Source organism: Phyllobates terribilis, unplaced genomic scaffold, assembly GCF_046119375.1.
Source record: "Phyllobates terribilis strain yellow unplaced genomic scaffold, ASM4611937v1 Scaffold_1__5_contigs__length_1240528914, whole genome shotgun sequence".
In the NCBI taxonomy this organism is placed as follows: domain Eukaryota; kingdom Metazoa; phylum Chordata; class Amphibia; order Anura; family Dendrobatidae; genus Phyllobates; species Phyllobates terribilis.
In genome coordinates, this window is record NW_027362761.1 from 36,614,166 (window position 1) to 36,627,618 (window position 13,453).

At 40.2% G+C, this 13,453-nt stretch overlaps 1 protein-coding gene across 3 annotated transcripts in view; it reads right to left on the reverse strand.

Annotated features, from left to right (window-relative positions):
• SUGP2 (SURP and G-patch domain containing 2) overlaps positions 1–13,453 on the reverse strand; it is a 31,070-nt gene that overhangs the window by 11,913 nt on the left and 5,704 nt on the right. For 2 of the 3 annotated variants that reach the window (XM_073661031.1, XM_073661025.1), the window contains exons 2-6: positions 12,437–12,561; positions 8,662–9,855; positions 8,051–8,147; positions 2,256–2,716; positions 2,001–2,030 (exon numbers count right to left, since the gene is read on the reverse strand). In XM_073661031.1, the coding sequence (XP_073517132.1) occupies positions 2,001–2,030; positions 2,256–2,716; positions 8,051–8,147; positions 8,662–9,855; positions 12,437–12,551 (1,897 nt within the window). In that variant the 5' untranslated portion in view covers positions 12,552–12,561. The remainder of the gene's footprint in view (positions 1–2,000; positions 2,031–2,255; positions 2,717–8,050; positions 8,148–8,661; positions 9,856–12,436; positions 12,562–13,453) is intronic. The other variant, XM_073661030.1, reaches the window with a different exon arrangement.

Here is a 13,453-nt window from a genome sequence, read left to right on the forward strand (position 1 = left end):
CAGATTTTACATGCGTTTTTCCCTGCCAGGTAGAAGAGTTTGTCAAGCGTTTTTGCATGCATTTCTGCATGTGGGTTGCTAAAATGGCTTGGAAAAGCGCTTGACATCACTTGGCAAAGTGCTTGACAATTTGGTCACACTATATAAATCCATGCAACCGGCATGGATTTATATAGTGTGATGAAGTAATAGTTTAAAAAAAAAAAGAAAAGAATAAGAATGGTAAAAAAAAATAAAAGATTATACTTGCCTTCCGATGGCCCCTGGTGTTTTCTCCGCTCCATCTGGTCTGTTGTATGGGTCACAGTGGTGTGAAGGACCTGCGGTGACGTCATTAAATCACGTGTCAGGTCACATGACTCAATGACGTCATGGCAGGTCCTTCACACCACCGCGACCCATACAACAGACCAGACGGAGCGGAGAAAACACCAGGGGCCATCGGAAGGCAAGTATAATATTTTTTATTTTATTTATTTTTTTACTGGTTCTATGGTACCAGAGTCTGGAGGAGTCTCCTCTTCTCCAAACCCGGGTACCATCCGCACATAGAAACGCATAATATTTGTGTGTACAAATGTACTGACACGGATATTATGCGTTTCAATGCAAGTCAATGGTGGCAATTACGCTGCGTGTCCGCAAAATTAATGGACATGCTGCGGATTTTTCCGCAATGATAATCCGCAGCGGAAATTTCCGCAGCATGTGCACAGCACATGTGGATTATCATTGGGGACCATGGGGCACGTATTACCAAGCGTTTTCGCTGCGGAAATTCCACGGCAAAAACGCATAGTGGGCACGTAGCCTAAAAAGATATTACAAATAAAGAAATTAAATGTTCAAATCACACCCCTTTTCCCCACCTATCCCTATACCTATTATCTCCCTGGCTTTGGCGAAGTCTCATTAGCTGAGCAACCACATCAGCAAAAATTTGAAATTGCCCATTCGGGAAGGTGTAAAAAAAAAAAAAAAACACATTTGGTATCACCTCGCCCATAAAAGTCTAGTTGAAATATAAAAATTGATTAACCTGTGCAATACAGATATATATTGCAGTTTCAGTTGTCGCACTAATCCCAAAAGTGTATAAACATCTCGTGTACTCCAATGACAGAAGACTAACATGAATGGGTATTCCCATGTCCAAAATCCTATCCCAATATGTATTAGGTGTAATAACAATATTAGCAAATACCTCCAATTACAAACGTAGTATAGTTCTTCTGATAAGCCATGTCGTTTACCCCATGTAGAGGGCACTGCAGTAGTTTAGGTATCCATGGTTACAACCACTCATATAGTGAAAGTTAGTTAGTGGTCATAACCATGGATATCTAAGCTGCTGCAATGCCCTGCACATGGGGTGAGGAACATAGCAAATCAGAAGAACTACACTATATTTCTAACTGGAGTTTGCTAATATTATTACATCTACTCCATACTGGGATAGGATATTGGATACGGGAATACCCCTTTAAAAGGTCTCAAAATGGTGAAAAAAAAAAGTTAAAGTTTCTGAATGTTTTTTCAACACTTAAGGCTTTGTGGTGAGTTTTTGATATTGCAGATTGTCAACAGTATATATAAACACATTAGCTAAACTGAGTTAGTTGCGTTTTTTTTCCAGTGCGTTCTGGAGTTTGTGTTTTTCTTTTTTAAATGTGCGTTTGATGCTGCAGATTGTATCTTTTTGGTCATGTTTTAAATTAAGCTGCTTTGTTTTTGCTACTTCCTGGTATTTGGCTTTGACAAAAATGTATTGTTACATTCACGTGTAAACTACATGTGGTTTAAATGCACACAAAAAAATAAAAAAGGAAAATCAAAATGGGTATAGAGATTTTTATAAACCCCATCCACTTTGCTGAAATTGTAAGATGTTGTATTTTATTTTTTTGCCCAGCCAAGATATGCAAAATCAAAAACTCATTAAGACCTCACTGTACTGTAGAAAAACAATACAAGCCTGGTATTGCCATAATTGTACTCACCTGAATAATTATGTTGCCAGGTACATTTAACTGCAAAATAAAGGCCATAATAAAAGCAAAATAGCAGCATTGCAAGGTTACCCTCTCCTCTCCCCCCGGCCATTTGATCACACTTATTTTTTTTCTGTGTTTGCCAGTACATCATATAATAAAATGAATGGAAAAGACAGAAAATCACCCGATCACCCAGGAGTAAAATAAGTCAGCTACAATTTAAAAATCAAAACACAAATTTAAGAAGAAATCGCTTCAAACCTTCTTCTAGTAATGATTCTTTATCCTCTTGTAATTCGTCATCTTTTTGAACTTCTGTAATCTCCGAGCATTGTGCTGGTGTTTCCTGTGATTTTACATCTAATTCACAGGAAGATTTTTCGGTCGTTGCCTCAGTTGATGGTATGATTTCAAGCGGTTTCTGCGTTTTGATAATCTTTTCCGCTTTAACAGTAGGAGATGCCTTTGCCTTACGGCTCTTAAGTTTGGCCTGCTTTCGCTTTCTTGAGAAGGCCAAGGTCTTGGAGAGCCTCCTCTTCACAGCTTGTGCCTTCTTTGCATACAGCATTGCCCTCACTGACTCACAAGCCAACTCTTCAGGAGTTCGCTTACATTTTTTTGTCTGGGTGCTCTGTGTGTGTATTTGATCTTTGGATTTCTGAAACTCTACGAACTTTTGACGATAATATTTATACTCATTGCTTCCCTCATCAAACAAGAACCTGAAAGAAAAAAAAAAAACAGCTAATGAAGGAAGCTGCTGACTTTTTTTTAATAGTAAATCCATTCATAAAAACAAGATCCACAGAAACTTCAGATCGGGTTGGCACAAACTATGACCTTTAACAATTCCTACATTCTACTGTATCATGCTTCGTGTAGTTAGCTTCAGAAACAGTGTGATCTCATAGCCGTCATGAATCAGACAAAAAAAAAAAAAAATAGCGTGGCTGAGGGGGGGGGGAACTCAGCCTTCAAGATACATTGGTACCAATCCAAGACAGAGCCGCTCACCTTGGACGGTACGGGGGTGGGGAGGATGTGCTATAAGCAGGCGAACACGGGATCAGTATATATTAAATATCAGTGTGCAGGACAGACCAGTTTAGCAGTCGCCCAGAAGCATCTACCCAAAACAATTCACAGGAAGTATAGATGAAAAAGCAGAGTCTTGAGAATCTAATTACTCCTTTAACCCCTTTAAAGCCCATGACGTACTAATACGCGTCTGTGCCCTGGGCTTTAAGAGCCTGACCCGTATTAGTACGTCATGGCGATCGCGCGCACACAGGCTGTGCGGGTGCGATTGCCGCCGGGTGTCAGCTGATTGTCACAGCTGACACCCGATACTATGTGCAGGGAGCGGTCCTGCACCACTCCCAGCACATTAACCCCCGCAATGCTGCGATCGAAGTCGATCGCAGCATTGCGGAGGCAAGGGGAGGTGATCGCCGATACTCACCTCCTCTTCCGGCGATGTCTGCCGCGGCTTCCCTGGTGTTGCCATGACGACCCGATGTAGTCATGACAACATCCGGGTCACCAGACAGCAGGAAGATTGTTTGGACATGCGCAGTGCATCTCCAAACTATCTTCTCCCTGTCCTGCGCTGACAGCCTGCATGGCACAGGGATGGTGCTGCATTCCTGTGCCATGCAGGCGATCAGAATAAAAAAAGTTAAAGTCCCATAGTGGGACAAAGTAAAAAAGTAAAAAAAACTGTCTGAAAGTGAAAAAACCTAAAAAAAAATAATCCACTAAAAATAAAAATATAATGTACCCATCAAGAAATATTATGAAAAAAAAAAAAAAAAAAAAAAAAAACAGAAAGTACACATATTTGGTATCGCCGCGTCCGTAACGACCTGACCTAGAAAACTGTCCCACTAGTTAACCCCTTCAGTGAACACTGTAAAAAAACAACACAAAAACAAAGCAAAAAACAATGCTTTATCATCATACCGCCAAACAAAAAATGGAATAACACGCGATCAAAAAGACGAATATAAATAAAAATGGTACCGCTGAAAACGTCATCTCATCCCGCAAAAAAACAAGCCACCATACAGCTCCATCATCCGAAAAGTCAAAAAGTTATAGCTCTCAATAAAGCAATGCAAAAAAATAATTTTTTCTATAAAATAGCTTTTACTGTGTACAAGCGCCAAAACAAAGAAAAACTATATAAATGTGGTACCGCTGTAAACGTACTGACCTGAAAAATAAAGCTGCCTTATCAATTTTACCACACGCGGAACAGAATAAAAAAATGTAAAAACACAATTCCTGAATTGTTGGTTTTTGTTTATTCTGCCTCCCAAAAGCTGGAATAGAAAGCGATCAAAAAATGTCACGTGCCTGAAAATGGCACCAATAACGTCGTCAACTGATCCCGCAAAAAACAAGCCGTCACATGACTGTCGGCCAAAATATGGCGATGCAAAAACTAGATTTTACAAAATGTGTGTCTTTTAGTGTGTGACAGCTGTCAATCATAAAAACCCGATATGATTCTGGTATCGCTGTAATCGCACCGACCCGAAGAATAAAGTAATCTCATCACTTATACCGCATGAGGAACGGCATAAAAAATAAACGCTAGGGCTGGGGTTGGTTTTTTTTTCCAATGTAAAAAAAAAAAAAAAAATGACGATATGGCGACTAGTGTTGAGCGCAAGTGCTCGCTACTTGAGTTTGCATCGGGTGCTCGAGTCTCCGCCCCATATGCTTCGCGGCCAAAAAAACCTCGCGGGGATTGCCTGCCATGCACGAGCGATCCCCGCATGTTTTTTTGGGGGTGTCTAATAACCGTGAAACATGCGGGCGGGGACTCGAGCATTTCACTTGAGCACCCGTGATACATGGTGCATACCTGAGTACCCGATGCAAACTCAAGTAGAGAGCACTTGCGCTCAAGAGTAATGACAACTTATTCAATATGATGACCTAATGTTATCAAATTCTGTGTCGTACCTCTGGGTTCAAAATGTTCGCTATACCCCTTAATAAAATCCTTGAGGGGTCTAGTTTCCAAAATGGGGTCACTTGTGGGGGAGCTCCACTGTTTAGGCACATCAGGGGCTCTCCAAACGCGACATGGTGTCCGCTAACAAATTGAATGGAAAATCGGCTAAAATTGTTAGTGGACACCATGTTGCGCTTGGAGAGCCCCTGATGTGCCTAAACAGTGGAGCTCCCCCACAAGTGACCCCATTTTGGAAACTAGACCCCCCAAGGCACCTATCTAGATGCATAGTGAGAACTTGGAACCCCTAGGTGCTTCACAAATTGATTCGTAAAAATGAAAAAGTGGAAAAAAAAATACTTTTTCATTTTTTCGAATCAATTTGTGAAGCACCTAGGGGTTCCAAGTTCTCACTATGCATCTAGATAGGTGCCTTGGGGGGTCTAGTTTCCAAAATGGGGTCACTTGTGGGGGGGGGGGGGGGTTTCCACTGTTTAGGCACATCAGGGGCTCTCCAAACGCAACATGGCATCCGCAAATTATTCAAGCAAATTTTACAATCAAAAAGTCAAATGGCGCTCCTTCCCTTCCGAGCCCTGCCGTGCGCCCAAACAGTGGTTTTTCCTCACATATGGGGTATCTGCGTGCCCAGGGGAAATTGTACAACAAATTTTGGGGTCCATTTTTTCCTGTTACCCCTGCGAAAATAAAATATATTGGGTCTAAAGTAACATTTTTGTGAAAAAAGTTAAATGTTCATTTTTTTCTTCCACATTCCAAAAATTCCTGTGAAGCACCTGAAGGGTTAAAGTTCTTGAATGTGGTTTTGAGCACCTTGAGGGGTGCAGTTTTTAGAATGGTGTCACTTTTGGGTATTTTCTGTCATAAAGACCTCTCAAAGTGACTTCAAATGTGATGTGGTCCCTAAAAAAAATGGTTTTGTAAATTTTGTTGGAAAAATGAGAAATCGCTGGTCAACTTTTAACCCTTATAGCTCCCTAACCAAAAAAATAATTTTGGTTCCAAAATTGTGCTGATGTAAAGTAGACATGTGGGAAATGTTATTTATTAACTCTTTTGTGTGACATATCTCTCCGATTTAAGGGCATAAAAATTCAAATTTTGAAAATTGCCAAATTTTCGTTTTTTTTCACAAATAAACGCAAGTGATATCGAAGAAATTTTACCACAATCATGAAGTACAATATGTCACGAAAAAACAGTCTCAGAATCAGGGGGATCCGTTGAAGCGTTCCAGAGCAATTACCTCATAAAGTGACAGTGGTCAGAATTGTAAAAATTGGCCTGGTCATTAACGTGCAAACCACCTTGGGTTGTAAAGGGGTTAACCAGTAAAGCCTATCTATGCCTTAGTTTTCTTCTATACTTTGGAAACATATAAGATAGCATGGAGGTGGATTTAAAGGAGTTGGCTACTACTTGGACAACCCCTTTTTGATCTAAAGGTCTGGCCCAGATAAAATAAAAAAGCCAATACTCATCTCCGGCACTAGCGCCATTCCAGTGGTGTCAGCACTTGTGCTGTTGTTGTGACACGTGACCCCGGAGCACCAATCAGCACCGGCATCACTGTCCCCGCCTTTGGACAAATGGAACACGAAGAGGAAATGTGCGCTCACACATTTTATATAACTTGATACTGTGTTTGGTTTGCTTGAAGGTGATAAATTGGCGGAATGACAGGCGACCCTTGTTTTATTTCACATTTGTGGGGATCCATGAACAGCAATGAAAGATAGTGGGTTTTTGGAAAATCTATTGTTTGGCATATAAATTTGTTTGGTAGGCAATCAATTGTAGGACTTCTGAGGTAACAACAATTTGGAAAAAAATCAAAAAGGGGGTAAAATTAGTTACATCAACTTCTATACCAGGGGCTGATAAAAAAGGGGGAAAGGGAATTGTCGTGATACCACGGATTTCCCCCTGAATCTGATGCATCAGTGACGACTGACTCCACTACCATTTGACTGTGGGATCCTGTGGAGGAAGAGGAGTCGTCACTGTCTGAAAACAGGGTTTTTTTATCACTGTGATGGGGTTTATCACAGTAATGAAAAGTCAGGTACAATAAATAAAAAAAATCCCTGCGGTTGCCGACAGGCAGATCTCTGCATGCTCCCGCCATTTTGCTTCAGAAGGAGGAAGGGGGCCGGGGAAGGGTGGATCTGGCACTAAAGTACTGTGAAGGGCTTGAGGAAACCATTTCTCTCTGCTATAACATGTTATATCATGTCAGAGGAGAGAGAAATTATTTAACAGCGATCAAGTGATCGGGAACTGGAAAAAACAGCCATGATCGTGTTCTCTAGAGTCTCAGCTACCCCTGGTAGCTGAAATCCCAGAGATTTTCAGACAGGGTGGGAGGGTGGCTATTACCTCATTCTTAATCACAGTTTTAAAAAGGCGATATGAGGGAATACGGCCCCTTAGCTGCCACTGTTTTTATGTGTATCGGCAGTTGCTATGGGGTTAATATTACTATTAAACCATAACTGTAGACAGAGGCGTAGATCAGAATTGCTGCCATCCCCCATTCCCTTAAAGGGAATCTGTCACCCGGTGTTTGCCATCTAATCTGAGAGCAGCAGAACGAGATCCTGACTCCAGCGATTTATCAGGACATTATGATTAGAGAACTACTTGCCCTGCTGCCATTTTGACCTCCATATTCATGAGCTCAGTATATCCCCACCCGATTGGCAGCTTTCTGTGTACAAGCAAAAAGCGGTCAATCAGTGGTGTGGATATACAGAGTACAATATTCAGAGAACTGTTAATAAGCCGCAGGTGGACCGTGAGTTTATTAAAACTATATATTTGATACAATGCTGGACTCTTCGCCCCTACATCATGCTATTTGCAGATGGGACAGCAAAAACCCTTTAAATGAAGGTGTGCTTCAGTTCTTCTGCCCAGCATTTCACCCGTGCTTTGCACCATTGAATTATGTCAAACCCCTAGTAGCCATCAAGAAACGGTATTTCCTAGTAATATGCCATCAACCCACTGACTCCATATAGTTTTGCTTTGTATGCAAAGATCTGCATGTGATACTATAAGTCCTTACCAAAATGGAGACTTTTCTTTATCAGCCTGGTTTCCTTTCTTTGCATTTTCGAGAAGTTTATCAATAGAAGCAACAACTTTCGGATCAGCAGCTTTGCCTTTAATGTAAGAGAGAATTTTAGGAGCTTCTAACTCAAACTGACAATAGGACAGCTTTCATCACACCACTCGGACACACAAATGTTAAATATTTTTTCCAAATATTACAAAGCAATTTCTACTGCTACTTATTGCTCAACTACTGCCATACAGCATCAGACTTTATACTAGACTTCTTTGTAGTCCAACCATTGAGGTACATAGCCCTGAATAGGAGCGGCATACAAACTATAGCTTTTTTTTTGTTTTTCTCTTATGACTGCTTTGGAACAATAGGGGGGGGGGGGGACATGACAGTAGGAATGGAGAACTGTGCATTTATTATAATAAATAAAAATAATTTATAAAAAGTTAAGGAATTTGTGAAAAATAAAAAAAAAATAAATGTGGTGAAAGATGTGCAAGATTTTTTATTTTTTTTTTAAAACAGTTGGGGAAAAGCCTGATAGAAAGTCAATGGCAATTTCAGACAATAGCCTATATTTACTATTGCAGAATTATTGAGGAACTAACCTTCACTTGATGTAGCACTTGATGTCTTTACTTTTTCTGTCTTTACAACCTTTACAGTGTTAACCGCTGGCTTAGTTGTGGATTTTAAGGTTAGTTTATTGGCTTTGTTTCTTAGCCATTTTTTCAATTGGAAAATGAAATCACTTCCAAAAAGAAAAAAGTTCTTGAAATTTGGATAATCTTGAGGATACAGACTTGAATCATGGACACCCAGTACTTGAAGGATATTATTCTGTCTGGCAGCGGAAATCAACGCAAATGTCTGACCTATCAGAACCATAGACTTCTGGCACATTGATACAGTGCTCTTCAGGGCGCTTTGTAGCTCTCTTGGGTCCATACAGAAATACTTCAGCTCAAACATGTTCGAGGCAAGCAGCAAGGGTGCTGCACATTTTAGCAAACGCTGCTGGATCATCATCATGTCCTTGTCAAATGGTTTGATCACTTTAAAAAAATCATTCTTGGTTGTCACAGTTCTTGTTGCCATCAACAAATCCAACAGTTCATTGTCAATTTTGGGACTCTTCAATGCAGTAGGATATACAGATTTTACATTAGAAAAGCACATCTCTCTGTAATATGACGACATTTGGCCTTTAAAACAATCCAGCATAATCTTACACGATTCAGTCGGCGCTCTGAACAGAGGCTTGCGCTGATTCAGAGCCTCCAAATCAACATCCTGAGAAGAAAATTTGGCCCATTTCACAATGCGCAAGTTAAATTCTTCATTTTTGCTGCGAAAATCACTAGCTTTATTATCTAACCTCTGGGCTTGCTGTTTTACAGGGCCTCGCTTCTCTCTCATTGGCTGGAAACCACCTCCACTCTGAGAAGAATGTACATTCCTAAGGATTTCTGGCCCATGAAGAGGGCGGTCAACATCCCAACTTCTAGGCTCAAGTCTCAAATCTCTAGATAAGAATTCTCCTCTGTTCAATGAGCTTAAGTTTTCGAATTCACCAATACGGCGATTTGGTTCTACACATCTGTCCAAAAAATTTAAGTTTCTTCCACCAGAAGGGTCCCTATCTAAATCATGATGAGGCAGGTCTGAAAGACTGTCTCTTCTCATCTCCATATCCCAGCTTCTGTCTATTGAACTGTGAGGAAGGTCACGCATGGGATACCGTCGATCATCTCTGTAACCAGAGTCCATGTCATTCATTGATCTTCTTGCTGCAGATGGGCCTAATTAAAGCAAATAATATGAATTTACAATAATACCAAAATCCATGGCCAACATGTGCGAGTCAGGACGTGAACGTCGGAATGAATAAAAAGCAGAGTATAAAGAAAGCAGCTAATAAACAATGAGTATTTACTGTGAAAATAGGGACAGTATCATTAGTAATTGTTCAGTGCCCATCATTCTATTTAAAACAGGCTAAATAGCAGCTCTGTAGACACTTTATATGGGTATAACTTTTTAACGCTTCTAATTACCAAAGGGATTCTAAGATTTTATTTTTTTTGCGAAACATTGAACTTTACGGAAAAATCATCCGTTTAATACACTCAATTTCTCAGCTGGTAACATAGATGGTTAAAGTGAACCCAACAGCTGATACACGGTGCCCGATCCACAGGCAGTCTGTATCAGACACTGGCTGTATGATCTCAGCCAGGTATGTTTGACTACGGTGTTTCAGAGAAAAACACTTTAATACCCGCTGGGGACTGAGCTGCGCTGTAGACTAGTCGAATAGATGGGTCCCTGGCAGCTCCTCACCTGCTGACATGGAGTGACAGGTCTCTGCCTATATGCACACTTAGGCAGAGACAGGTCAATCTAAGGCAGTGAACAGGTAGAAAGCTGCCAGGGACCCAACTGTCCAACTAGTCTACTGCGCAGCTCAGTTCCCATTTTCTCCTCCCCTCCTTCCATGAGCCATCATTTTTTTTTTTTTTTTTCTGTCAATATAGCCGTATGAGGGCTGTATTTTTTTTGCGGGACAAGTTGTAATTTTAAATGACACCATTGATTTTACCATACAGTGTACTGGAAAACGGGGAAAAAAAAGTCCAAGTGCGGTGAAATTGCAAAAAAAAAGTGCAATTCCACAATGTTTTTTTTCTTTTCTTTTTATTTACCATGTTCACTCTATGGTAAAACTGACTGGATAATATGATTCTACAAGTGAGTATGAGTACGCAGATAAACACCTACTGTATCCTCATCCATCCCTCGTAGATTGTGAGCCCTCGTGGGCAGGGTCCTCGCTCCTCCTGTACCAGTCGCTGTCACATTGTGTTCAAGATTATTGTAATTGTTCTTGTATTATACCCCTTTTTCACATGTAAAGCGCCATGGAATAAATGGCGTTCTAATAATAAATAATATATTTTTTTTTTTTATTTTTTTTTTTTTTTTTTTATTTAAGTGGTAGGAAAAAAAAATTGCATGAACGTTTTTTGTTTTTTTTTTTGCTTTTGTCACCATTTTCTAAGAGATGCAACATCTCCATTTTTCAGAATATGGGGCTATAAGAGAGCTCATTCATTGCGCCCTGAGCTGACGTTTTACAGGATACCATTTTGGGGTAGATACAATGTTTTGATCACCTTTTAGAATTTAACTGCAATAAAATAAAAAAAAGTAATTATGGAGTTTCAGTTTTTTTGAAAATGAACTTTATTCCCCATGCAGCGTTCCGGTTTCCATTACAGCCAGCATGCCCAAATTAAGGCAGGCCGGGGGCATGGTGACAAACTCATTTTCTCCCTGCATCATTAGGCTAAGTGCAGGCGCCGGGCAAGGTTAAGAATACCATATTTGCAAGTTAATAGTTTTTTTCTGGTGACAGGTTCCCTTTAATTGTTTTATCCTCAATGGGGCAAAAGGGGGGGGTTGATTTAAACTAGTGTTTCTTTTTATGTTTTTCATATTTTTAAAAACTTTTTTTACTTTATTTAATATTCCCCTTAGGAGAATTGAAGTTGCGATCGTCCGATCGCCTGTGCTATACATCGCAGTGCTGAGGCACTGATATGTATACAACCCCCTGGAAAAAATTATGGAATCACCGGGCTCAAAGGATGTTCATTCAGTTGTTTAACGTTGTTGAAAAAAAGCAGATCAGAGACATGGCACAAAACTAAAGTCATCTCAAATGGCAACTTTATGGCTTTAAGAAACACTAAAAGAAATCAAAATTAAAAATGTGGTACTCCGTAAAGGTAATTTTTTTTCAGACCAAGCAGAGGGAAAAAATTATGGAATCATGGAAAAACAAACACAAAACACCACTCCCAGTACATCACTAGTATTTTGTTGCACCACCTCTGGCTTTAATAACAGCTTGCAGTCTCTGAGGCATGGACTTAATGAGTGACAAACAGTACTCTTCATCAATCTGGCTCCAACTTTCTGGCGCCACATCAAAGTCAGGGACACGACATATGGTAACCCCAGCATCTTAGTCTTTAACAAAGGGAAGAGGCACCTTTTCAAACAACAGAAAAAGGAAAAATTGTGACTGAAGCTGTGGGCTCTGAGAAGGATATGCATGGTTACCTGAAAACCTCACCAACATCAGCATAGCTTTTAAACTGACTGCAGCCAAAAGCATTTTCATTGCCAAGGGCTGCACAACACCGTAAAATGTTTCACTTTATGACAGCATGGCTATTAACCAAGAGAGTTTTTGGATGCAGTCAATTTGACATGCTGATCGAAGTGTTTTTTTCACCTATTAATTATCACAAAGTAGTGTCAAAACGTCAAATAAAGAAATATTTAGTAAGCACCATTATCGTTAAAATTACTCACCCTCCAACTCCCGTAGAGTATCTGTCATGGCTTGGTCCATGGTAACATGGTATCTTTTCATTTTGTCTTGTACTACTGCATCAAAAGTGTCACGGGTCATCCTTTGGCCTGCCATGATTTTAAATCTGCAAGGCAAAAAAAATATATTGAAATTGGAATATTTATTCTACTCATGCATTGTTCAGCAAAATAGTACTACCGAAAAGAAAGAAAGCACAATACTTATTTGCATGTTTCAACCTTATACAGTTGTGCTCAAAAGTTGACATACCCCGGCAGAATTTTTCATTTCTTGGCTTTGTTTCAGAGAATATGAATGATAAAAACACTTTCTCCACTCATGGTTATTGGTTGTGTGAAGCCATTTATTGTCAAACTACTGTCTTTTCTCTTTTTAAATCTTAATGACAACCAAAAAACATCCAAATAACCCTGATCAGAAGTTCACATACCCCAGTTCTTAATACCGGGTATTGCCGCCTCTAACATCAATGACAGCTTGAAGTCTTTTGTGGTAGTTGTGGATGAGGTTCTTTATTTTCTCAGAAGGTAAAGCTGCCCATTCTTCTTGGCAAAAAGCCTCCAGTTCCTGTAAATTCCTGGGCTGTGTAGCATGAACTGCGCGCTTGAGATCTCCCCAGAGTAGCTCAATGATATTGAGGACAGGAGACTGAGATGGCCACTCCAGAACCTTCACTTTGTTCTGCTGTAGCCAATGACAGGTCGACCTGGCCTTGTGTTTTAGATCGTTGTCATGTTGGAACGTCCAAGTACGTCCCATGCGCATCTTCTGGGCTGATGAGTGCAAATTTGCCTCCAGTATTTGCTAATAACATGCTGCATTCATCTTTCCTTCAACTTTTACCAAGTTTTCTGTGCCTTTGTAGCTCACACATCCCCAGAACATCAGCGATCCACCTCCGTGCTTTACTGTAGGAATGGTGTTCCTTTCATCATAGGCCTTGTTGACCTCTCTCCAAAATGTAACGTTTATGGTTGTGGCCAAAAAGTTAAATT